Source organism: Filicampus tigris, chromosome 11 (genome assembly GCF_054856515.1).
Source record: "Filicampus tigris isolate MCC_2025a chromosome 11, RoL_Ftig_1.0, whole genome shotgun sequence".
Lineage (NCBI taxonomy): Eukaryota > Metazoa > Chordata > Actinopteri > Syngnathiformes > Syngnathidae > Filicampus > Filicampus tigris.
This window is the reverse complement of record NC_141227.1, coordinates 18,247,139-18,273,642: the sequence shown is the minus strand read 5'-3', so window position 1 is coordinate 18,273,642 and position 26,504 is coordinate 18,247,139. Positions and strand designations below refer to the sequence as shown.

General features: G+C 39.6%; 2 protein-coding genes across 7 annotated transcripts; both read right to left on the bottom strand.

Moving 5' to 3' along the window:
• Nucleotides 1–4: 4 nt before the first annotated feature.
• LOC147140012 (lysosomal cholesterol signaling protein-like) lies at nt 5–11,415 on the bottom strand. 2 transcript variants are annotated; one of them, XR_015088677.1, is made up of 19 exons: nt 11,210–11,415; nt 10,673–10,881; nt 10,168–10,315; nt 9,693–9,822; nt 9,444–9,628; nt 8,502–8,654; nt 8,358–8,425; nt 7,203–7,374; nt 6,798–6,953; nt 5,863–5,946; nt 5,658–5,781; nt 5,487–5,571; nt 5,288–5,375; nt 4,438–4,693; nt 4,277–4,354; nt 4,085–4,194; nt 2,921–3,148; nt 2,708–2,845; nt 5–1,835 (listed from the first exon to the last, which is right to left on the bottom strand). XR_015088677.1 is itself a non-coding variant. In XM_086045296.1 (19 exons), the coding sequence occupies exons 2-19, from the start codon at nt 10,840–10,842 to the stop codon at nt 1,787–1,789; spliced, it is 2,403 nt and encodes an 800-aa protein (XP_085901422.1). In that variant the 5' UTR covers nt 10,843–10,881; nt 11,210–11,408; the 3' UTR covers nt 5–1,786. The 2 variants fall into 2 exon arrangements, 1 of the variants encoding a protein (XP_085901422.1); XM_086045296.1 differs by having other exon boundaries at nt 2,921–3,081; nt 4,037–4,194; nt 11,210–11,408.
• A 505-nt stretch (nt 11,416–11,920) lies between these two features.
• On the bottom strand, nt 11,921–25,210 carry wipf1b (WAS/WASL interacting protein family, member 1b). Of its 5 annotated transcripts, XM_086045853.1 has the most exons (11): nt 25,044–25,210; nt 24,827–24,939; nt 19,771–19,879; nt 16,202–16,299; nt 15,960–16,083; nt 15,238–15,405; nt 14,455–15,154; nt 14,183–14,283; nt 13,367–13,600; nt 13,171–13,287; nt 11,921–12,798 (listed from the first exon to the last, which is right to left on the bottom strand). In XM_086045853.1, the coding sequence occupies exons 4-11, from the start codon at nt 16,259–16,261 to the stop codon at nt 12,746–12,748; spliced, it is 1,557 nt and encodes a 518-aa protein (XP_085901979.1). In that variant the 5' UTR covers nt 16,262–16,299; nt 19,771–19,879; nt 24,827–24,939; nt 25,044–25,210; the 3' UTR covers nt 11,921–12,745. The 5 variants fall into 5 exon arrangements, with proteins under 5 accessions (XP_085901979.1, XP_085901981.1, XP_085901982.1 ...); XM_086045855.1 differs by lacking the exon at nt 19,771–19,879 and having other exon boundaries at nt 16,202–16,302; XM_086045856.1 differs by lacking the exon at nt 19,771–19,879.
• Nucleotides 25,211–26,504: the final 1,294 nt, after the last annotated feature.

Here is a 26,504-nt window from a genome sequence, read left to right as displayed (position 1 = left end):
GCACTAATTAAAAAAAAACGCTTTATTCTCTTGTATACTTTTTTACACACATCATGCACACACGCACACGTTTCACATTGGCAGAGATCACATCACATGTGCCTTTAGTACACGTAATGTGAAGACATACGATGATATTCATATTTTTAGATTGATAAATATTGGTGGGGATCCATAAGTGGGATTTGTGCCATTTTTTTTAAACACTGATTTGGATTAAAAGTTAAAAAATAAATACTGTAAATACATTTGAAATGGACTCAAGTCACCTTCCAAATTGTCATTGACTTCACAGTAAAAGAAAAAAAAAACCAAGTAAGCAGCAACTTAAACAGTACAGTAGTTCAATGTACACAGTGCTTGAAAATTAAACGAAAACATTTCTAAATAGAACAGAAACACCAAAGTCAGCCTCGAAAGTTAAAACTTGAGTTCAAAGTTCGTGCAAGGTGTAAGATCAGTGAGCAACCAAAGGATTTATTTGTATTATTTTACAGACCACTTATTTTCTTTTTTTTCCAAGTTTGACCATTTTAGTGTAATTAATTACACAGTGGTTAAATCTCTCTCAGAAATGGCTTTGAAATGAGAACAATGTGGTCGTGGACTACTCAACAATTTTGATTTGAGATTATAATCCGAGAATGTGGTGCATATTTTAAAATCAAACGCAGATTGCATATTTGAACATAAGGGGAACGCCACAGCAAGACGATCTGAATTATGACTGATTAAAAACACATTTGTGCCATTACACCTGCAGCAAAACGATACAATAAAATGATAATGCTCAAGTGTCAGCAGAGGTATTCATCTCACAAATTATCGTTACTTTGCTAAATATGACGACCAAAATATTAGAAACAGATCTCACTATGATGCAGTGCATTTCAAAGGAAAACTTTCTACTAATCAAGCAAGCAAATCATTTGTTTCAAATTTGTTTTGTCTTTAAGCACTTATTTAACATTTAGAATGTCATTGCTGTCCTGTGAAAAACACTTATGTCCATTTTTATTATTTATACATTAACGGAGTTTTTGCACTACAGACATTACATTAACGCAGGGGCGGAGCCATGGGTGGGCCTGGGTGTGCACAGGCCCACCCAGAATGACAGACTGCCCACCCAGTGAGATTCATGAAAAAAAAAAAGTTCAAAGTTTTTGTAAATGATCATGAAATTATTTGTGGATTTGTGTTTCATTGTGTTTTTTACTGTATTGAATATTAAGAATGGCGTAATTGTGGTTGTCTAAGGAAGATCTGAACTTCATATTATTCAGTTTGTCATTTGAATATACGATGTGTCGGGAGGATTGTGCTCAGTGAGGGAAATATTTAGGCTCAACCTGATTTTTCCAGGCCCACCCATTAGTCACATTCTGGCTCCGCCCCTGCATTAACGTGAACATTTTTTTTTTTTTAAATGACAAAGTTGGACATACATATTTTTCGCAAGACAGCGACGATACGTTTTGTTGCATAAAGTAATTATACATGTTCAGTAAGGAAAAAAATAAATGTATATCTTTTTATATCCAGTGAAGGTGTACCTAATTTGGGGTCAGTACAGTGCATTCCAAGTGAATAAACACAAAGCGCGTCATAAGGTTTGGGGATGATCGACAAGTGAAATAGCATAGGAGTGAAGTCAGTGACCATCACGAGAGATGGAAGAACTGCACCGTAAGGCACTTTTTTGGGGGGGACGTCATGGCGGTCACTGCCTTTTCGTGTCAGGTAGAGGACATGCTGGTGCCGGTGCCGGTTCTGCCAGTCAGTATTAGAGCAAGGACTCACCAGTCGGGGCGCTCGCATTCTCTCCTGAGGCACTAGAGAGAGAGAGAGAGAGAGAGAGAGTGAATAGAACGTAGGAAGGACATTAGATTTGATTGATTGAGGATAATTCACATTTTGGGGGAATTTGTTTTAATTACATTTAATAATGTATTAAATATAATTTCATACATATAATCTGTGCTCTAATTTACTTGATGTATTCAACTGATCCATTCTATTTTTTACAATTTATTTTTCATTTTGATTTTTTTTTTCCAAGTGATTTACAATTTTATTGTGTATATGTCTTAATTACTGGAATTAATACTTAAAAAAAACTTTATTAGTGGATGATATAGTTTTAAGTGATTGATTTGAATATTTATTAAATACATGATCTTACTTTATATCTGGTTCAAATCAATTAATTGACTTATTGAATTGATTACCGCTATATGGATTGTGTTTTTAAACTTTGTCAATGTATTTTTCATTTTCTGCACTTCTTAATTTTTGTTGATGAATTACTTTTTCATGTTACGTTTGTTCGGCTTTGGAATCATGATTACGTAATAGTACATTTAGATTTTTTTTTTTAAATGTTATTTATTTCTTTATTTTTCCGAACAGAAATAGAGGAGAATAACTAAGGCAATGTACAGAGTACACACAAATTTGAGTTTTTCATGTGTTTATATGTATGTCAGCTTTTTTCAGTTTTCTTTTTATAATTTTTTTTTTTTTTTTTTTAAATACAGGTGTTTGTGTGGCCTAAAATTAAAGCAGCAATAAAAACGAACAGCATCAAAGTTGATAGTGTACACAGAAAAAAATAACAAAGCACAATGATAAGGTCATTTTAGAACACGTGCATGCACCTGCGCGCACACCAACACACAAACACATTACACATACAGGTCCATACCTGCGCACTTGCAGCAGCCCTTGCACACAGTGCTCTTTGTGGTAGCGCACAAACTGCGTGCAGGTGAGTCGGACCTCCTCACGAACTCCTCCCGCTGGTCCGCTCCGATCGACGTCTCGTCCTCGCCACGCCGACAACCTGTCGGCACCGCAGCATCGCGGTGGTCATAACTGCGATGTGTTGATGGGCGCGCGGCAGCGGCGGTACGCTCACCTCTTCTTGAAGGGCAGGAGAATGAGGTGGCGGTCCAGGCCGAAGATCCCGAAGGACAGGAAGCCTTGGCCGTAGTTGGCCACGGCGCAGAAGAACTGAAGCTCCAAGTACAGGCGGCCGGGGTCTTGGTTCAGCAACCACCACAGGCAGCTCGACAGGTTCTACACTCAACGTGGAACGGAAAAACAAATATACGCTCACTGGTCGCAACATAAGAACAAAAAAAATCTTCATTTACAAAAAGAATACGACACAACAAATGGATAAAAAAAATAAGTATGAATTATAAGTGAATTATCACTGTTAAAAAGCTGAAAAAGATCAATCCCACAGTACCAAGTTGATTTTTTTTATCAATTAAAAAAATAAGTGATTAAAAAAAATGTCAAATAAAAAGTTTTAATGTAATTCTCCATGCTAGCAAGCTGACAAAAAATCTAAATGTCATTCATTTAAAAATACATGAAAAAGTAACAAGAAATAAGTGAATTCTCACAACGAGAGAGCAAAACAAACAAGTGAATTGTAAAAAAGTAAATAAAGTACAGTACAGTGAACCTATCCTCCATTATTTGCTGAACATCTCATCCATTCACTGTTTTTGTGCTCAGACCAAAGCAATACAAAAATGTGGTTTGTCGCCACCTTGTGGAAATTTGGTGTTGTGCAGTTTAGTTAACTGATGGCGTTTTTTTAAGGAGTCCTGTTTTGTTTGGCTGTCCTAAAATCCCCCTCGTGCACATTTGCTGCTGCGTCTCTGCTTTGCCTTTAAAATTTGCCTGTGAGGGCTAATGTGTGAATGCTAAAAGGTGAGTCAGCATAATATTTTGCTAGTATACTTACTAATACTATTGATGCGCCTCAAGTGAAGTTGGTTTGCGTTGAATAACTGAACTACTGAATAGAGTTGTTCATGATTCAATCATGAACCATGATTGTGCACACGCATGGTGTTGATGCCTTATGGTCTCCGTTTTAAGTACTTGTTCACCATGTCGTGGCATCTATTAGAATTAATATATAAAATGAAATTTTCTTTGAATGTATTTAAGTAAAAAGAAATATAATTCAAAATATATTCCGTATCACAAACTAAATATATGAGTGAATTCTCACCGCGAGCAAGCTGACATTAAGCAGAAGACAGAGCAGAACATGTCTGACCGTCTGCTTGTCATCCACGGCTTGTCGACGCTCAGGTGCTGTTAAGTTCAATAGATGTTCCGAAGAGGATGAACTCTGCTGCTGCCCGTCGCACAGCGTCCTCGTGTGGCCTGCAGAAGAGAACATTGCATCATCACAAATGGGGGGAATTATTGCCATATACAATATTACAACTTAGATTTCTTATATTGCCTGTGTTGTTGCTATGGTTCCTCTGCGTGCTGGTGATCATATCCGGCATAGACTGGAGTGGAGGAGACGTATGGAGGTCTAACACAAAATAATTATCAATAGAAACACCATTCAATATTACCCCCCCCCTACCCCCAAAAAAAAAAAAAAAAACACAATACCAGAGTTAATACTGCAGACAGAGGGTGAAAGTTCCGCTGACTGCTCTTGCTGCTGCTGCTGCTGCTGTTGTTGTTGTTGTTGTTGTGGGTCTTCCAAGCCAGCAGGGGTCCCCAGCTGCTCCTCACTGGAGGCAGGTAGCGCCACCCGGCTCAGGACGTGGTAGCCTCTCTGCTGGCGGTCTCCCTGGCTCAGGCCCATCAGAGAAACGGCAGCCAGCGCCAGGCTGACTGACAACACTGCCGCTGTGCTGATAATCTGCAGATAAAAATTGACAGTGACTGTTACTTTTTTATGAACTGAATTGGTTCATTTTAGAGCATAATGCAGAGATTCAATATTAATGCGTCTAAATACCGGAAAATAAAAACCTCAAATAATTACACCTTTAAAATGGAAGAATAAGTAAGTTAAAGCGGAAGTCAACCCAAGCATATTTTTTTCAAGAATATGTTCCCAGCAGGCCCACTAGTTGAAACACAGCATTCTGATTAATTTTGCGTTTGTAGAATATAAGTTAAGTAGCAAAATGCACTTGTTTTTAGCCATCTCTGGGAGTGGCCATTTTGTCTTCTGTCGACTGAAAATGACATCACAACTGCTTACAACGACCAATCACAGTTGACCTGTTCTCTGAATCTGAGCCGTGACAGAAGACAAAATGGCCGCCCCCAGAGATGGCTAAAAACGAGTGGATTAACAAGTATTCCACAAACGCAATATTTATCAGAATGCCCTGCTTCAACTAGCACACACCTGAATAAATGTAAATTGTACTGCATACCACACTGAGAATTACAGTTTTTATTTTACAATTTAATCAAGAAAAGCATTAAAAGGTGTTTGTCTAACCTGAGCTTTTCCGTAGAAGAAGGCAGAGTCGATGGAGTCGGTCCTCTGGCCAACTAACAAAAGACCTCCTACCATGAAGAAAGGAACGCTGAAAACATAAACAATAATGATAATGTCATGTACACTGTCACATTCATCGGGGTCAAATGAGTTAAAAGAATAAAATCCTTTTCCGGTCCAGTTTTATTATGGAACTCACCCCCAACCCAGAATCATGAAAATGGCCGGCCGGAGCCTGAGCAGATCATCTCTGCTGGTCAGAGCCAAGCACAACGGGATTAAACCTAAAAGTCGAGTAGAGGAGAGACGCGGTTAGTGGTTAGTATGCAGATTAGCGGCAGCGCATCAAAGTGTAGATGTGCACACTCGCCCGTCCAAATGTACGTGCTGTACAGAGAGCCGTAGAGCAGCGCAAAGGCCAGCGTTTTGCCCGTCAGATTATCCTCTTGTCCGGCCAGGAAGTTCCAAAGGATCATGCTTACACACACCAGGAACTGGAATGAGGATGAAAGTGATCAGGTTACATGACGAAACTCAAAAAGTGATGTTTTATAATTTATTTATTTGGGACTGACCTGAGCCAAGAAGAGATTTAAGGCAAAGAGGTGAGGAAGACGCTTGAATTTCCCGCTGAGCAGCATCACAGCGATGGTCCAAACCTGTGAGTGTATGTAGAAAACAAAAAATGTTGGGAGTCATTACAATAGTCATCATTTTTCTTGATATCACACAGGAATTTAAGGTATTACTAATAAAGATTCGGTCAAATTTTAACCTTGTGGAGACAAGATTTTCCAGTTTTTGTGACGGGTCATAAGTATTCTTTTAAATTGAAATTCCCTCAAATCATTAATAAAATTACCATGAGAAATGAATGTCGTTAAAATGTATAATAATACTTGTAAAAATACTGTATAAAAAATGATGTAAATAAGTGAATTGTCAGTGCAAGCAGGGTGACAATAAAAAAAAAAGTTAGAAATAAAAGTATGAAATATAAAAATGTACGTATGACTAATTACAAAATTTCATAATTTCAAAAAAAATATTTTCAACTTAAAAAGATAGGGTTTTTTTCAATATACATTCCAACCTAAAAAAAAAATATTTAATAAAATAAATCAATAAATATATTGAAAAAAATAAAAATAAATGGATCATTTCAATTCAATATTTCTATTTGGAAAAAAAACATTTGTTAAAATGAAATAGAGAAATAAATCTAAATATAAAAACACCAAAATTAAATTTAAAGAAAACATGATTTAAAAAATTCTCAAATCAGGCTGGCAGGTTTTAGACTTATGTGATGTAACTTATAATTTCAAAATGCACACAAATAATAATAATAATAACAGATACGTCCATGATTCTATTGAAAGTTTGTACATTTTGCAAATAATGTGATTTCTAACGGCGGTTAAATACTTATCGAGACATAAACCAAACAATTAATGTCTGCTTTAGAGGAAAAAAAAAATAGATCAGTTAATCTTGTTTGTTGTCATACCAGCGCCAGCAGGCATACGATGCTGATGTTGAAGCTGACATTCTGAAGCTCGGCCACCAGTGGCGCGGGGTCCATCAGCGGGATGGTCAGCAGCCAGGCCGAGACGTACATGATGGGCGCCGAGAGGAACGTGCTGATGACCATGCCCGACGTCACCTGAACGGCGACACCGCAAAGTGAATGATTGAAAATGCAAACGAGATGCTAAAACGTATCATAATTAAATATTATAAATAAATAAAAAGTGTCTTTTAAGATGCTACCTGATCACATACCGTATATGCAAGACTGAAGTAAGTGTTAAGCCTTAACCTTCAAGTTTCAAGCAATCCTTGAAAGTTTTATAGCGACGGAGGACAAAGACCGACCCGAGTCAAGTCATGTGACTCGAGTTCCCAAACTCACCACCTCCAGCTCCATGCCGTAGTGTCCGGCGTAGATGGCCACACTGGGCGCAGTCGGGAAGACGCCGTAAAGGAAGGCAAAGTTTGACAAGCTGGTGTGATTGGCGCTGGTGCTGTTGACGCCCACGTCCAGAATGTCCATCATGTCCTTGCAGAACAGCGGCATCACCAGGCTGAGGGGACAAATTTAAGACTACGACGTACGCAAAAAACGTCAAGCACCAAAAAAGACCAAAAAATGGGATTGGAGCTGTCTAGTTTTGAGATTTAATTGCATCAAAGACCCCTTTGAGAGAAGGTTTCAATAAATGTTGAAATTAGCCTCTATTGTATATTAACTTTTAATACCTTAAATAAAAACAATTTGCTTTGACCTGGAAACACAAATATAAAAGCTCATTTTACTCATTTCACAAAAAATGGAGACATCTGCTTTTGCATTTGAACTCACTTTCAAATTATACATACATATATATTTTTTCATTATTATTTAATCAAATACAGTGTAGAGATAAATATGATATTGGTGGTGTCAATTCTGTGTAATTTTGATTTTTAATTTTATTTTTTCAAATAGGATTACTTGATCAAATTAAATTACATATGTATAGATAAATATGGTATTGGTGGTGTTATGTTTTAACTAATTTTGATTTTATTCTACTTAAAATACACATTACAATTTTAAATTAAATAGAGCTAGATATATCGTTGTGTCATATTCTTATTTAAATAAAATAATTTAAAATGTTATTAATGTTATATGATATTGGTGCAGTAGGTTTTAATGGAAATTTGTTTTTTTTTTGCATTTTCTGTATTTGAATGTTTTAATTCAATAAATAATTAAATTCATCTTCTATTGGTGCAGTGAATATGTAATTTAGATGATGAATTATTCCAGTTGAGTTTTCACAAATAAATTAACATTTTACATTAAATATATAGAGACAAACATAATATTGGTGAGTTAAAGGTGGGAAATTGTGCAACTTGGCGAGCTCGCTGAAATTAAAAAATTGAAAATATAAAAGCGACTCGCAATGCTGGATGCTCTCCTTGTTTTTCTAGTAATACATTTGCCGAGCACTGTAGATTTTCAAAAAAATCTTTAAAAAATTAAAATTAAAATTAAAAAATTTTAACTGCTACTCACAGTTTGGCGGTGATGAGAAGAATCAACGCGACGCCAGTGTCTCGCGTCAATTTCCTCAATTGCCCAACCTGCAACACAAACATGAAGCCCTCTCGGTCATGTCCTCCTACAAAACGCTTCGTACAAAAATGAGTTTGAACCGACCATGGTGAGGCCCAGGTAGAACAAAGCGGCCCCTCCGAAAGAGTTGGCCAGGCCGTCGATGAACTGGGACAGCACGTCGGGGATCCTCTGGCCCAGAGCAAAGTGCGAGACGATGCCCACGACCACCATGAACACGATCGGGTTCTTTAACACCTGAAGAACAATGTTTGGGTGTTGATCCTCAAATGGATAATACCTGGACCTAAACAGAAACCTCTGGTAGGCATCTCTATTAAAGCAGCACTGGGCAGGACATCGACCTTAATAAACATTTTTAACAATTCTTTTGATGAAACATTGTCTTACAAGTAGTTGAATGGGATTTTTGTCATGCCCTGGGGGGGGGAGTCTGTATCATTTTTACTCGCACTAAGCAACTTTGAGGAGGATGGAAGCAACCCTGGCACACAAAAAAAAATACAAATGTCCTGAATTGCTTTACGGCATTCTCACTTCCTCCTTTCGCTATAAGGAACTCGAACGTCTACACGCTATTACTGGCTGCCTGGCAGGAGCCCCAAAACAAACAAACAAAAAAAAAGTATTGTTTAAACGAAACTAGATTCATTACCTCATTGCTATTCATCTTTCACACAGCCACTGGAAATAAAAATGCAATTCAGTCCAACTTGCAGGCCAGCGAGAGCTCAGGATTTCACGACACTACGCGCTGGCGCGCGTGGGAAATGTGGTTGACTTTTATCAAAACACTACCACTTTTGTCCACATGGCGCCGCCGTAATCAACAAAAACTAACATATGACACAGTGTTTCTTTAAGAGGAGACCCACTCACAAAAAAAGTCACATGCATGAAGAGACACATGACAAATGGGCAATGCTAAATTGTGGCATATTTTTGCCTATGCCATTTAATAGAGATGCTGCGTGATGTCATATATTTTGATGTTTCTTTTGAGGAGGACCGACAGTGATGTAGTACCTGTAGTATGACGACCAGCAGCACTCGGGCCGTGCTTCGTTCCACATGGTGATCGGTCCTCCTTCTCCACTTCTGCACCTCGCACAGAGCAAAGCCGATGGGATTGAGCAGCATGAGCGACACAGGGGCCACCAAGTAGATGTACTGCAGGTACTCTGGGTATGTGCTCCGATACAGGGCATCCACTGGACAAATACAACCTGTTAGTAAGTACTCGAGTAGCACACATGTGTTTGTGCGGGACCTCACCTATGGGATAGCCCAATGCAAAGTCGTTGCTTTGCGTGGCAAAGATGGCGTACAGTCCGGCTTTGCCGTACCTGTTTTCCGGACTGGCAACCATCAGCGTGAGAACACACACCAGAGTGAATACAGCCACCTACACACACGCACATACACAGTTTTATTAATTGTCAGTTTTCGATTTACTACACAGAATTGACAATGTCACACCGTAGCAGACCATCGCAACTAAGCTGCGATAATATTTGACCTTTTTCGCAGAGGATAAAGAAAATACTGTATGCTTTAGAGTATTGTTGTACGTTCAGTCTGAAAGTTGGCTGGAGTCCTTGCGAGTCTTTTCATATTGTACTTGTGCGGGTGACTGTCCCATTCAAGAAACGGCAAATGCTAGTGCATCGTGACTGTGGCTCACCTTGCCCACATGCAAGGGCATTACAGTACCTTATCTGATTCACTGTAATCCCGAGCAGAAGCTGACCTTGGCGACCAGGACGCTCCACAGGAAGGACCAGATGACGTCGTCGAACTCCAGCAGCACCATGTTTTTGAACAGCAGAGCCGGGAGGGCAAATTTAGACACAAAGTTGCCCAGACCCTTTGCCTGGTTCTCGGTGATCACTTCAGCCCTGCGTGAGGTCAACATACCCTCAAATGACACATTCATGTCTCATTGTTTAAGTTTTTCTTTTTATTTCAGACCCTGTTAGGGATGCTATCTGTGTTACAATTGACACTAATTTGTCATCATTACAATCTAGTTTAGGATGCCATTTCATGCCACAAATCAGGGCAGAATTCAGGTTAACCAGTAACTGGGCTCTATATTGTGAAAAAACAACTATATAATTCCAACTATGAATGATAATGTGTTTGAGGTTTTTTTTATATATAGTCATCAACCCTGACTATGCCACGCACACCAATAAATAGATTATAAATAAATTACAGTTCATAAAATAAATAAATAAGACATAACAACCCACCTGCCAGCTATGTATCCACACAAGATAATACCAAAGCACTCGAGCAGGGCAGGGAACAGCTTGTCGATGGACATATGAGGCCCATCACCAGCACCGCCACCAGGGCTCGTCAGGGAGCTATGGGAGATGTTCTTCCCGTGGATGAGCACATATCTACCGGCTGTCTCCATGGTGACGGCCGGAGCTGCTGCGGAGGGGAGTTGGACACCCTGGAGACAAGAACGAGGCAAACATAACGGTGAGCTTGCTTTTAGCTACGTTACGTACGTACGTTGAGTCGTCTCACTTACAGGCAGGAGATTAACGAGAGCCTAAAACGTGTGTTTTCAATTTTAAATAATTAATTCGTAAGAAACTAAAACGTTTTAAAGGAACTCTATTAACGGACTAGCCTGTTGTTAGCCTCATTCGCTGCTGCATGCTAAAAACATCAGGGCACGTCCAGTCATGCAGACGTTCACAGCGTGATTTATCTCTTATTTTAAGCAATTGACACATCACACACAAATAGTTCCGTTTTAAGGTTATAAATCTTACCTCTTTTACCTACATCACCATTTTTCTTCCGTGAAATGTCTCGCTAGTTGAGAAGCTTTATTGCCTTCGGGAGAGAAGCAGTGGGGATTTCTGAATCTGACAGCTGGAAGTGACTGACAGGCAAGTGGTCCAATCGGCCGCGAGAAGCGATTCTGCATCCCTCTTCGATTGGATGGAGGAGACGTAAGGGCGTGGCGAGAAGTGGCTGTGGATCACGTGACTAGATAGGTTTCAATGTTTTTATGGATAACTATCTGATAACAGTGTGTGAAGGACAGTCATTGGTGCTTTCAAATGTAATCGGATTTTTAAGTTTCAAAATATTTTGATGATTTACCATGCAAGATCCTTTCTTCCAATTTTTATTTGTATCTCGATCTTAATGTGTTTATATGTTCAATAAATCAATCAGATAGCCATGCGACAGATGGCGGTCTATAGTGCTGTCAAATGTAGTTGGACTTTTCCGTCCAAACAACCGTGATATAGATCCATGAATGGTGTTTATTTTTTCACACGTTCTGACTTTCCAATTCAATTTTGTGAATAGCCGTGTGATAGATCAGTGAATTGTGCTGATTTTTTTTCAGTTCTAATAAGGTTTTTATAGAAAACTGTGTTGTATTACAACGACGTGGGATTTTTCAGTTTCAAGTCATGTTTTTATGTTGCAGTGTAGTTGTTGCAATACAAATCAGGCATCAGCCAAAGTACAGCACAAACATATCAGCTCCTTTTATTACTGATGTCGACTTCTGATTGATTGTCTTCGACCCCACCCCCCGCATTATTAATACATGTTGTAAAAAGCAAAAAAAAAATTAAAATACAAAAAAAACACCTAATACTGCACAGTTTCGGTAAGAACAACTTTACGACTCGCATTAACCATACAGATACATACACTGGTCCGTTGTAAAACAAGGCGCTTTTTAAACAAATACAAATACATCAGTGCTGTTGTTGCAGCCGAGTGCAAGATCATCCAAGTCGTGGACGTGAATTAAAGAGTGTGTGCTCTGGTGAAAATTAAGAAAAAAACAGTACCATTCGGAAATAAGTAAACACACTGAACAGGCACGCGTGGCTGTTGGTGAAATTGGACATTGCATTTCCCCCGATGCAGCAGCGGTGGCAGGGCCATTCAGATTTATTATCGCTTTTTTCTTTTTAAAAGTGAACACTCGAGCAAACCATACATAAAATATTTTATCTAAGGCACTAATGGGAAAGAATTCCTGGCTTTCTCCTTATGGCACAAAACTTTTAACATTCGAACCATTTAAAAAAAAAAAAAAAAAACTACGTAAATCCCCTGAGGAAGCTGATTGACTGCATGTGACATTTATTTTGTGCTCACTAATGGCCTCAGGATGGAAAATTGTGTGGATTTTGTGAGGGATATCATTTAAATCTGGGATTCTCGTGGAAGTGGAACACATTCTGACTGGTGGTTAAAATTTCTCCAATTAAATGTTTTTTTAACATTTGTTGTTGTTTTAACACTGTTCCTTGGGTCCGCTTTGCAAGTGTTCTTCACCTGGGTATAGGAGGAAGAGGAGGAGCTCCTCTTTCCTTTTTACCTGAACCTGCAAACAAAAAAATAATTTAAAAAAAAGGTTGGCTGCTAATCTAAACGTGGTCATTTTAAAAGAATAAAGTCAGATTTTTGTGTCAGAAACAGTTTGTGATTTTCAGAGTAATGCTAACGCAGTAAGATAGCACTGCTGCTAATGCTGTAAAGTAATTTAGGAAACTAATACTTGAGGCAAAGTGGGAAGCTAATGTTGATGCTAATTTTGTAAGCTATTATTGCTATTAGATGAAGCTATTATTACAAAAAGTTGTCATTTTACCACAATAAAAATGTAATATTGGGGAATAAAGTAGTAGTAGTAGTATCCTGTTCCTGCCAAAAAGTCATGCATTGTTAAAGTCAAAATGCATGCAGATGGGCTGACCTCTGCCTTCGGTCTTGCTGATCTTGCTGGGGTACGTCTTGTGAAAGTGCTGATATGGTTCGGGTGGAGGCAGGTCCGAGACAGGATGGAAAGTGAATCGAACCTCCCAATCATCTGCTAGATTGAGGAAATCCCATTCAAAGCCAGTGTTTATTTAACAGTGGGACATGCTGAATAGGAAATTATGAGCACTCACCATGTATCTGGTTATGGTGCGAGTTCTGGAAGCCATTGCCCATGGGTGGCGGCGGTGGAGGGGGGGCACCACCCCCACCTGTCCCCGGTCTGTCCGGAGGCAGAGGGGGCCTACCACCGGGCCCGCCTCGTGCGGCATCCGATCCCAGTCGCCCGATAGGAGAATGCGCCGGTGATGACCTCATGCTAACGCCGCCCATGCTACGGCCCGAGGGGGGAGGTGGGGGAAGCGGGCCTGTGGAGGTTAACATTGGAAGCTAACTTCAAAAGCCAATGTTGGAAGCTAACATTGGAGGACCCATTGGAGAGGTAACATTGGAAGCTAACATTAGTGCTAACACTGCATTAGAAGCTAACTTTAGAGGTAATGTGAAAGTAACTGTAGAAGCTACCATTAGAGATAATAGTTGTATTATGTTCCATCAAACATCGGCTGATAAAGACACGTCGCAACCACACCAGTGACACTCTGATGAAGGCGGAAGTACACGCCGAAACACGTCAGGTAATTAAATGACCTAAATCACGATTGTCTGTTATATATGAATCAACCAAAATATACATTAGAGATCATGTTAAAGCTAATGTTGGAAGCTAACGTTTGAGGTAACAATAGAAACTAACAGATGTAACGTTAAAGCTAACATTAAAAGCTAATGTCAGAGGTACCACTGAAGCTAGTAATGGCCATTAAGATAGGAGGTAACATTAGAAGCCAACATTAGGAGCCAACTTCGACAATTAAGTTTGGAATCTAACGTTACAGAGTCTGCAGTAGGCTTATATATTTTTCTGGTGTCATTTTGACTCTGCCAACCTGTGCGCCCTGATGATTGGTTTCTTCCAAAGGATGGAGGCCTCTCATTGGGTGGGGGAGGGAGAGGTCCTGTCCGGCTATGGGGTGAAGAGCCACAAGTGCTGGAGATGAATGACATCAATATTAAAACACTGATAGGAGGACCCACACATTACTATATTATGGGCAACAATTAGAGGGCACCTTAACCATCTCTAAAGCTGATTTTGCTCCTGCAACTCAAACGTGGACAAGCACTATGGAAACGGACCAATGTTTTGTTTTTGGCATACCTGAGTGAAGTGTTTCTTTGGGGTAGACGAGGCGTGCAGTGGTCGTCCCCGACAGCGGGCGTCGGCGGCAGAGGAGGTGGGCCCGGTCGACCCGGTGGTAGAGGCGGCGCCCCCCCTCCAGAGCGAGAGGACACAGAAGATGGCGGTTTGGAGTTGACGGCAGGGGGCGGTGGAGGAGGCATGTCTCGGGGCATGGACGGCCGGTGCCCTCCAATCGGGGCCGGCGGGGGTGGGGACCGGTCGTCGGCAAGTGGGGGCCGCCCCCCGGGAGTTGGGGGTAAGGGAGGTCTGCTGGTATTCGGAGGCGGCGGGGGTGGCGGCGAAGAGAAACTCTGCCTCGAGGAGCCACCTGGAGGTGGAGGCAGGGGCCCGTGCCGTCCCGGGGGAAGACTTGGGGGTGGTGGTCCTGACGAAGGGCTGTATCTGGGCCCTGCAGGGAGGGATGGAGGGGGCGGGCCCCCGCGGGGACTGAAGTTCTGGTTGGGTCGAGGCGTGTTGGGGATGGGAGGAGGGACACCCCCTGGAGTGTCTTGCCTTGAGGAGAGATTTGTGCGGCTCTTGGGAAGATCAGGAACCCCACCGCGGACCACAGAGGGCGCACCTGGGAACTTAGGAGGACCAGTGGAGCCCCCACCAAAGGGGCTGGGGCTCCCACCGAAGCGATTTGGGGGGAAGGCGGGTCCTCTGCTGGATCCCGAGTCTGGAGAAGGGAGTGAAACATTAACTCAAGATGTAAACCGATATTTTTTTTTAATGCATCTTTCGTATTGTTTTGTTTTTTACCACTGGAGTCTCGGTTGGCTGCCGAGCGCAGTTTTGGCATCCCGCCTGCAAACAGGCCTCCTAGACCAGCAGGAGCACCACCACCAAATCCTCCACCTGAACCTCCTCCTCCACCTCCACCTCCACCTGAACCTCCTCCTGAACCGCCACCTCCTCCTCCTTTGGGTTCTGGGATATAAGCAAGTCATAATTTTAATCTTATATACATACACCTCTAAAGTACAATATTTATCATACTATATGTTACATACTGAATCTGTGTTAGTGAGCACTTCTCCTTTGTCGAGATAATCCATCACTTTCACAGAGGTGGAATATCATGATGCCGATTGGACAGCATTATGGCACACGTGCAAAGGAGAAATGCTCACTCATGCAGATTTAGACAGACTTGTGAACAACATTTGAGAGGAATTGTCCTTTTGTGTACAAAGAAAAAGTCTTGGATCTTAGGAAAATGGGAGCAAAACACAAGTTCTATTTATATTTGTGTTCAGTATATTAAAACCTCTAATGTACCTCTTCTTTATCCTCTGTGAAGAATAATACTGCTGTATATTATATTTAATGTTTATACAACTAATCTAGCAGATTTAATGACCGAATATATCATATTTAGATCAGATTTAATGACCTATACACCTTTAATTTAGCTTATTTACATAGCATTTAAATGCTCAATGTCCCAATTAGTTCATGTCCTTAAGCAGCGTATTTCTTACTGTCCAGCTGGGGGCCACTACGGTCATTGGTGGTGGTCTTTTTCAATCTGGTTCCTTTACAAATGTCGGACAACAGAGCATTGCGTCCTTTCTGCTCTCCGCGACTCGGCCTCTCCGTGTTGGCCTGGAACAGCCACAGACGACGTGCACAAATTAGGACCATGCGACAAGTGTCCGGCATCGAGCTCCACATGCGTCAAAAAAGAGAAAGGTTCTTGATTATGACTGTTTTTGTGTCTTACAAATGCCAGGGCGGGAGGAGGCGGGGGTCCCGGGGGCGGAGGGGGCGGCGGGGCAGGCATCTCTCCACGTTTAGGCGGTCTGCACTGGATGCTGCAACCTGCTTGACAAACGGTTTGACACAAGGTCAATTCTTTTGGTCCCGCACGGTTCCAAAGTCAAGAAACGGAGTGCTTGGTAAAATTAACAATTTGGCATATACATTTAATAACTTAGTATTCAAATGGTTAATTCATCCATCCATCTGTTGTCTGCGCTGCTTATCCTCACAAGTGTCACGGGTTAATTCATTGAAATAAAATAAAAAATACTATAAATTGATTTTTTGGGGGGCTTGAATTTTATTTACTTTTATTGTTTTTTTGACTATAATTAAATTCATTAGCAATAAAAACTTAAAATGAAAATGAATGATTAAAAGTTAAATATACATCGAACAAGTTTTATCTGATTAAGTAATTTATTACCAACGGCAAAAATTTGAAATTCAGAATGAATTATTTTATGACTACAATGAACAATTTTACACATGCATTTAACATGTATTTATTTGAGTAAACAACTGGGAAATTGATTATAAGCATAAACTTATCCATTTATTCTCTGTACTGCTTAGCCTAAGTTGAATTGTTTTATTATTAGTGGCAGTCGTAATAGTATACTTTTTATTGTCATTGTTATAAATATTAAAGTGCAAAACGACCCTGGTAGTTGACGTTGTCACGGTAACAGCAACACACACCTGATAAACATCACAACAATAACTCAGCACTTCCTGTAAGCTACTGTCAAACAGAAAGTGCAGCTCGACACTGCAGCGGGTTTTCCACCATTAACGTGACCTATAACCGCTACAACTTTATTTAAAAAATAAAATAAAATAAAATCTTTTCAAGACGTAATAACTGAGCTAATGAGGTTGCACAAGCTTTCACGCCCTCATAACAGTTGTGGCTGTTACAGAATTAACCCATCACATTCAAACTCATGTTAAATGCCAGTCGGTACCATTTCAAGGGTCTGGGATTAATCCCAAATCAAGTTCAGCTGTTCTAGTGGGTTATTCCCTTTCACATTCTGAGGGCTCTTAACGAAAAAAAGAAAAAAAATGCTGGTTAAACTTGAACTTTGGTGAAAACCGAACACACAATTTTTGAGCTCTTTAATCAGGATGCAGCAACGCTTGGCCCATTTCTTGAAAGCCGTGACGAAACAATGCATGTGAGGACATCAAGCAGGAAGTGGAAGCGCCCATTTTGACACATTTCTCAGCTTGTCTTGTTGTATTATAATTTATACTCACATTTTACATGTGGCTCAATTTGTAAAACTGCAAGGTGACCAAGCAACAGCCAGATTTGCCGTGGCACTCACACAGGAAACATGGATGGTCCTTTAATAACTCAATTAATAGACTGTTAAAATGAAGGCTGGGCGGTATGCTAATGTTTTGTACAAAAAAAATAAATAAATGAAAAAAATAGAATGAATGGATAAAATCAATGACACTACTTCAAATACACACATGTAGTTGTACAATGTAAACTGACACCAATGACTTGTTGAGTGTATCTCTTGAAGTCACATGCGCAGCGACATTCGCACGCTGTGATCAGCTGTGAACACAGTGCTGCAATTGTGAATGTGCGTGTGCACGCGTCCAATGCCAATAACAAACGGTTCAATTGTGTCCTTTCTAATGTCGGCGCTACATTTCCCTCTCTGTTTTCCAGAGTTTTTCCAGATGTACTTAAACAAGCGCGAAGAAGGAAGTTTGTTTTTGTTGTTTTAGGTCATCATCGTCGTCGTATGTTGTAACATGAAATTAACGGTTAAAAACAAATTCCCTCCAAAATATAGTAAAAACTTTAGTAAAAAAGTTAGTAAAACCCATTTTTTAAAAAACACTCTCTACCTTAATGCTAACACACAACACCAAACATAGTAGACAGGCTAACAAAACTAGCATTGCTTTTATGTTATAACCTTGGAAGCAATGAGTATTTGGACACAAACGGTGCAGCAACACGTAGACAGACAATATACCAATATCACCGGCATATACAGTATTCTTTATCCTCTGCGAAAAATACCTAATATTACTGCGGCTTTTAGCAGTTGTGACCGTCTTCTTTGTGTACTTTACATATGCACGCAAGTAATTTACTGAACCCTGGTGGCCAAGTCCCGCATACTAGAAGGAGCCACGGAACCAGAAAAGAAAAACAAAGTCATTTCAGATGCCTTAAGCACAGCGTAGCCAGAAATGTTGGCGGTGCAAGAAGTGTGCTGCTGAGTAGCTAAGCTAACATCCTGTATAACTGCACACACAGACACACACAAGCAAACGCACGCACACACACACACAGACACACACACACACACACACACCCCACACACACACACACACAAGCAGATGTGCCGTGTAATATGACCTGACGTCTGTTCCTCATTGACTCAAACCTCAAACCGTAAAACAGAAACATTCCACTTGTGAACACGTGTCGAAAAACTATTTTTATTGTTTTTTAAAGCCTAAATGTAATCAATTTTTACACAGTTTTTTTTATATTTGTTGCCTGAGTAAAGAAATAAGAGGAAGAAGATTTTTTTTTTTGCGTGAATGTTTTGATGTAAATTAACTCAAAAACAACGAACATGGAATAGTGGAGTTTTTGAGCATTTAAAAGTACCTTTTCCAAAATATACAAATATAATATCATATAAGCTTGTTGTTCTTAAAGCAGCAGGATTTTTTACTGAAAACTATGTATTACTATATTTTACTGCCTAATGAATGTTTTTAAATTCATTTAACAAATAAATGACATTTTATTGAATAATTAACATTTTATTTTACAGTATATTTGGCTGAATATATATATATATATAGATATATATATTTCAATATAATGAATGATAGTTATTTTGCCTTTTAATTCTAGTCTATTCTAGTCTAGTGTAATTACATTTTATTCATACTTACGTTTTGTTTCATCGAACTAAATTCATTTCATATTTATCACGGTACAATGTGTGTTTGAGTCATATTTTACTTCATAATGAATATTGTATTTTTATTTGACAGTACAATATATTCAAAATCAATATGTTTTATTTTTAGCATTTATATTTTTTATTTCATTGTATAATGTATTATAATGTATTTTTACTGTATATTTTCTGTGAAATCCATTGTCCAATGCATTATACATTTCATTTTTACTGGATACATTTGTATTGTACAATATGCCTAACTTAAAAGTAGTGTCTTTAACGCTCCTTTTTCTATTTTTGCACTAGCATGTAACAGCCGCAAGCCTCTTTTTGTTGTTAAGTACATTACTATAATAATTTCTTAAAATTACTCATGTACTTTTCATTGCAAACTGATCTCAAAGTGTCCAAAATATTTTAAAAGATAATATATCAGTAAAACATTAATAAAATGTCAAAAAGCAGCATCAGATTGTTCTTGTTACTCTGCTTAAAAAAAAAGAAAAAAAAGTTGTCTTTTTCAAATCAAATCATGTTTCAGTTCTGAATATTTACGATTTCTAGAAGTACTCACTCAATCATGCGTCCATAGAAGAAGGAGCAGGATGTTGAGAAGACAATAGAAGAAGCACCTCAGTTCCCTCCTCATGAAAATGCAAAGTGTGAGCAGCAGCCACATGCAGCTAAAGAGTCAAGAAAAAAATAAAAGCAGAAGATAAGTGACTGCTAGCATGTGAAAAAAAAAAAAAAAAAAAGATGCACCTCTCCCAGCACAACTTGGACTTCCTGTAAGTGCACAAGACTTGACATGCACCACACGCCACTTCCTCTTTTTCACTTCCCCAATCATGAGTTCTTCTTATCCGCAATACGTCCGTTTGTTGTTTATTTTTCATGACATTTTATCGTATTATTGTATTTTTAGGCTTGATGATTTCGTATTTTTTATTTTTTGCATTTCATGTATTTTGTTGCATAATTATTTGTACATACTTTTAAATGTATTTGTGTATTTTTTATATGTTTGTTCTAGTTGTGATTAAATATATTTTTTATATTCACCTTTTTTGTCTTAAAAAAAAAGTTATTTATATTATTACAGTAGGTCTGTAAAAATATAGATTGATATTAGAATATATTGAAATGACACATTCCATACATTGTATGGCCAGTTACAACGTAGGCCAAGACATTGAATGAATGCTTCAAAAGTGAAAGTGATCGAGCGAGCACAGAAGGCTGAATTTGGTGGCGAGAAGTGCTATGCTAACTTCACAGCAGACACTTCCTGTCCCCTCAGCGTCGCACTTCCTGCTTAGCGTGCTCGCCACCACAATGTCACGCTGTGTGTGCGTGCGCATGTGTGTGTCTGTGTGTGTGTTATGTAGATGTGTTGGCCCGTGCGTGTGTGTTGGTGTGTGCACACACGTGGGTATGCGTGTGTGTCAGTCGTGTCCACTGAGGAGTAAAACCAAACCTGTCCAAGCTAGCGCTAACAACAACGAGGCCGCTGTAGCGTAACATGAAGCTAATGCTGCGTGCATAAACCGCTAACCAAACTAACGCGCGGCAGGAATATAACTCTGAAGTGGAGAGGCTGTTCGGGGTTACTCAATCAACTGCCACACAAGTGTAAAAAGAAGCTAACAAATTGCTCAATAAAAATAAAAAGTTGGATTGCACATCCTTTGGTGATGGGCAAGTATATGTTCTGTGCAAGCCCACTAGTTAAAACAAGGCATTCTGATAAATATTGCGTTTGTGGAATAAGAGTTAATCCACCGGTTTTTAACCATCTCTGGGGGCGGCCATTTTGTCACTTCTGTCGACTGAAAATGACATCACAACTACCCAGTTCTCAGGTAACTACCAACCCTGAGATGGCTAAAAAGGGGTGGATTTTGCTGCTTAACTTATATTCCACAAACTAATCAAAATGATGTGTTTCAACTAGTGGGCCTGCTGGGAACATATTCTTGAAATTGATTTCCTCTTTAACTCATATTCCCCAAATCCAATATCTATCAGAATTTCGTGTTTCGACTAGTGGGCTGCATAGAACATATTATTTTTGGGGTTGACTTCCCCTTTTTCCAAAAAAAAAACAAAAAAACATATGGTTCTCTTTGGTCAAATTCAGCATCAGCATTGAGTCACAAAAGACAAAAAAAGATATTTAAAAATACTAAAAAGTATACATGCAGAGGTGTTACTTTTCCAGTTTTTGCTGAAAGGCATTTTTATTCCATTTCGAGGGGAAATTCCGTTTCTTATTTACTGAGCCACATCAGCAACTCTGTAACTATGACCTCATTGTGCTAGCTAATATGATGTTGTCATCACACAGACTCATGTTGTCAAACAGTTATTAATAAAGATGAAAAATGAAGACATTTGGGTAGTCCGCAAATAGGTGATGACTATCGTTCGTGTAAATAGAACACATATAATGGAGACAATTTTCAAAAATAAGCCTAAATATGATTCATTGCAATTCCTTGATATGTAGCAATGTAGCAATGGACAGTCGGTCTAATTCAATTGGCTGAAAAATTAAGTCAATGAAGTGCTATTTTCAATATTAATTCATATCTACATCTGTTTCTATCTATATCACTACAATATCTCAGCATTCCTAAGGGCTCAAAGAGTAGGCTGACAGATGCCAAAAGACCTAGCATACTCATGCTTGAAATATGAATGCAGCACTCTGACATGGAACATCTCAAGCGTGGAAGAAGAAACAAGATAACAGCAACAACAACAACTCAAATATAGTTGAGGAATGTTGCAGTTGCTTGGCTGCTTTTTGGACACTCATTACACGGAAGGCATCCTCACACTTTTCAACTGATTTGTTGGCATGTTACTTACTGTGCGAAATGCCGAAATGTGTCACTCATTTGAGCAAGGACCTCCTTTGAAATCCATTGATTTGTTAGTCCTTCATTCATGGGGGGGGGCGATGAACACATGGATGGTACCATTATGATTGAGGGAGGTGTGGACGCTTCCGTTGATGCCATCAAATGAGCAACAAAACTAGGTGAGAGTAGTGTTCTCTCATCTTTTTTTTTTTTTTTTACTTAATTTTAGCTCCATCCCTAAAAGATCATCTTTTGTCAACAGAGTGACAAGTTTGACTTCATTTTAGTTTGATTGAACATTTTTTGTTAACATTTGTTCCCACTCCATAAGGGCAAGTAGTTTTTCTTTGTTTTGATTTTCTTTTTGACAGTTAAGAAAATGTAAATGTTTTACTCAAAACAAATCCTGTTGAGTTAATACACTTTCAGGATTTTAGATTACGATTTAGTTTATATTTAGAGGGATGAATGGGCAGGTTAATGGACGGCCGGACGAATGGACAGAAAGACAGACAGCACTCCCAACACATCCTGGTAAATTCCTTCATAATTTACATGACTGCTTAATAAAATTATCAGACCACCACCGCCAGCAGTTATTGGTTTCAGAGAGCATCCAGCAGCAACAAGGCTTTAGTGGAGATTTCTCTTTCAATTTAAAAGTTATATCATTTTTAAGAGGATTGAGACTCATTGTCTTTTGCCACTCCATTTCCAGATTAAATACAAAATAATCATAAATAAATAAATAAACAGAGTTGGGTTGTAGAGGTTAGGATTGGATATTAGAGTTTGACCCTAATTTCTCAAATTTGATTTTAAATTTAGCATTGACGGTAGGATTATGGTAACATGTAGGTTTGGGGGTTGGGATTGAGGATGAAAGAGTAGAATTAAGGTTAAAATCAGACATCATATTTTGTTTGTCTTTAAAGGTGTGTGGTTAAAGTGTAGGTTAGGGGTTAGGGTTTAGAATTAGGGTTGGTGGTTAGACATCAGAGGTTAGGTCTGGGGATTATGGTTAGAGTTTATATTAAGGATTAGGATGGAGGTTTTGGATTATGGGTAAAGGGTATGGGTACACTAACTCGAAAATTTGACCCGGGTGTGACTAATTTGAAGCACAAGTGCACTGCTGTAAAATTGTGGTGAAAAGCACATGACTATGGACTATGTCTGAATAGATGTCTATATCTGTGTCATGTGAGCAGACACATTCTACTGTAAGAGATCTTCTCGCCTGACCCTCTCCTGTGTATTAACTTTGGCTCGTGTCTCACATTGAGAGCCAAACCAAATGCTTTCCACACTCATTTGTTCCTTCATCACTTTACAGTCTTTCCGATCGGCCGATGGAAAGAAAGTGATGGGAAACGCTTCAGGAGTCTGAAACAATGCAAGACAATTGGTCCCGTAGTATTTATTTATATTTCTTTGGATCCATCATGATAACTCATGATAAACATGATTTTTTTGGGCGGTGGGCCACTCGAATTGGTCCCTTGGCACATATGGAATTGCAAATAGCAACAACCACAATGAATCTTAACGCATTTACAACCTTACAAAATTGTCTTAAAAAGATCGTCAACTCCCCCCAAAAAGTCTTTGCAATAATATGTTCTATTAGCTTTCACTAGTCTAAACATGGTATTCTGATTAATATTGCGTTTGTGGAATTTGAGTTAAACTGCAAAATCCACCTGCTTTTAGCCATCTCTGGGGGCGGCCATTTTGTCAATTCCGTCAACTGAAAATGACATCACAGTTAATCAGGGCTCAGGTCACAGCCAATCATGGCTCAGCTTCAGAAACAGGTGAGCTGTGATTGGTCATTACCTAGGCCCTGAGCAACTGTGATGTCATTTTCAGTTGACAAAAGCACCAAAATGGCCGCCCCCTAACATGGCTAAAAATGTGTGGATTTTGCTGCTTAACTCATATTCCACACACACAATATTAATCAGAATGCAATGTTTCAGCTTTTGGCCCTGCATGGAACATATTATTGTAAAAAAATGTTTGAGTGGACTTCCAATTTAAGACAACACATTTTGAATTTGCAATTTATACTGTGCAGAAAGAGCACATCACAAATGCTCATTTGGGATGTTGCTGATCATTTATTTATTTATTTTTTACTAATGTGTAAGTTTTGATCACATTTTTAGCAACACCATGATAATACAGATTTTTTTTGTGTGTTCACAATAGTTCACTGGTTTCCACGCATAAAATCCCTCACAAAATTGATTTAAAATGCCACTTTTGACAACTGCAAACCCCGTGAATGCCTCCAAAATTTTGGACGACCACCATTTCTACTGTGCACGAGGGACATTTCATTAGGCACACTTACACAACCAAATAAAAGAAAGCTCCCAGTGTAGTGGATGGTCTAACAAAGTTGTTAAGCACTCTACTGCACTTCATGAGTTCGTACACCGTGTTTTGCTTTTGATTTATTTTTCTCAAGTTTCTCCCGAATGTTGACACAAGACGCTCAGCTGGAAGAGCGTTTTCTGTCAAACAGGATGCACGCACACACACATTCCACGTATTGATGCGCATGCAGCAGGCAGATGTCCTCATATAAAGAACTCTTTGAGCATGATAATCAAAACCAAATGTGAACGCAGTGCAGCTATCGCCCAAACATAACATCTCCACGTACGCTCATTTAAAAAAAATACTTTTTCGGGTATTCTCTAAGTGGGAGTGGGTAAAAAAAAAAAAAAAAAAAGCAAAAGGGCATCAACTAACCTGGGCCTGCAGCCAACAAACACGCCTCGCTGAGCTTTCGAAGCAAGAAGTAGTCCCCTTCTTCTCCTTCTTTGCAGTAAACAATCCCCGCAGCCACGAATCACTGCCAGCTGCTGCTTGAAGGAGGAGGAAGAGGAGGAAGAGAAGGAAGAAGAGGATGACAAGTCTTCAGCATGTGCTAGCTACTTCCTCGATAACGTGACTTTGCGTTACTCACCGACGCACGCACGAGCCAGGAGACGTCACGCAGCGTCAAAGTGGGATTTATGTGTGAGTGGGAATATGTGTGTGCGTGTGTTGAATGCATGCAGTCAATGGTCAAGTCTGCAGAGGGCGGGGACAGCTGCTCCTCTTCCTCCTCCTTCTGCACAAGTCTCCATGCACGCTACTGCGGCCAAGTCGCTTCTTTCCTTGTGTGTGTGTGTGCTTGGGAATTATTCTGATAAGAGCCTGTTTATCTATTTAGGACACACACGCTGATAAAGCGATTCAGTGTAATAACTGACATGTCCACTTCTATTCTTTTCAGTCCAGATTTTGTCTTTAGAATTATTTTAAATCTTTGTACAGTAAACCATTATCCAACATCAGTAACGTTACACACACACACACACCGTTTCAGCACCCTGGCAAAACTAAACTAAAACTGCATGCTTTGAATGGGCGGAAGTAGTGCCATCTGGTGGACAGTTTTGTAAAGGTAGGCTAAAGTCCCGGTAAAGTTGAAATAAAAGTCTTACAAATTTGACACACCGCACAGAAGAGGGTTGATAACAACCACGTCAAATTTGGATGAATGAAAAAAAGCACCAAAATCAAAATGTCCTTTCAGCTTTTAGACACTTTTGACGCCTGCCGAATGCGCTAATAACATGCCCGGCTCCAATTTCAACTGTCACCCAGATACACTTTTGCTGCCTGCTACATTTGCAATGGCAAAAATATATCGACTAAAAACCACTACTGGCTGGAATATATAATCTCACCGAGCCTTTGACAACAAGTGATAGCCACTAGCTAGCCACTAGCTAGCTAATAAGAGGCCTGAACAGGGTTCTGGACGCCGCTGATCGGCAGCAGGGTCGTCCAAAAAAATTACCGCTTCACTCAGTTTGTATCGTGTGTGGGTCTACATAACCGAGACACTTCAGAGAAAGTTAACATTTTATTTAAACAAAGCAGAACATTATTCATCCTGTGGCTGACAGACATTTGAGCAGACTTCCTGCAAGCTATAAACCCCACAATGTTTTGTGTTTCAACATAACACTTGGGAATATAAATAAAGACTCTGAGTTGTTTTGTAAATTGTGGCATCCAGGGAAGATGTATTTTCAAGGTGTAGGCATAGCTAGTTAGATAACTGCACGTGTCGAGGTCAAAATGGGCCAAATTATTGTAGTGATGGCGAGGCCACACCCACGCACTTCCCAGCATGCTTTGCGGTGCTCCTTGTAAATAATTGTTGCTCTTTATTTGCTTTGTTGAGTGTGCGTGTGATGTCTTTGATGATGACAACAAAGGTACAAAGGAATATCTCAGATGAAAGAGCAGGATGGACATATAAGCTTCCGCATTGGTTTAGGTGAGGAGTCAGGGAATAACTTGTGTGAGTCGTGGCCGATAGCAGCTCTTGAGCGAATGTGCATCCTGTTACCACTCGGGGAATAAAGTGACT

What these genes read in the sequence shown, in the direction of transcription:
- wipf1b (XM_086045853.1), bottom strand. Translation starts at nt 16,261, where the DNA reads ATGCCTGCCCCGCCGCCCCCTCCGCCCCCGGGACCCCCGCCTCCTCCC. An exon ending in TAGTGGCCCCCAGCTGGACA is followed by an intron (nt 15,406 to 15,959) that starts GTAAGAAATACG and finishes CTTATATCCCAG; the next exon opens with AACCCAAAGGAGGAGGAGGT. An exon ending in CAGCAAGACCGAAGGCAGAG is followed by an intron (nt 12,799 to 13,170) that starts GTCAGCCCATCT and finishes TTTTGTTTGCAG; the next exon opens with GTTCAGGTAAAAAGGAAAGA.
- LOC147140012 (XM_086045296.1), bottom strand. Translation starts at nt 10,842, where the DNA reads ATGGAGACAGCCGGTAGATATGTGCTCATCCACGGGAAGAACATCTCC. An exon ending in TGCTGGTCGTCATACTACAG is followed by an intron (nt 8,655 to 9,443) that starts GTACTACATCAC and finishes ATTGTTCTTCAG; the next exon opens with GTGTTAAAGAACCCGATCGT. An exon ending in TTCATGATTCTGGGTTGGGG is followed by an intron (nt 5,376 to 5,486) that starts GTGAGTTCCATA and finishes TTATGTTTTCAG; the next exon opens with CGTTCCTTTCTTCATGGTAG.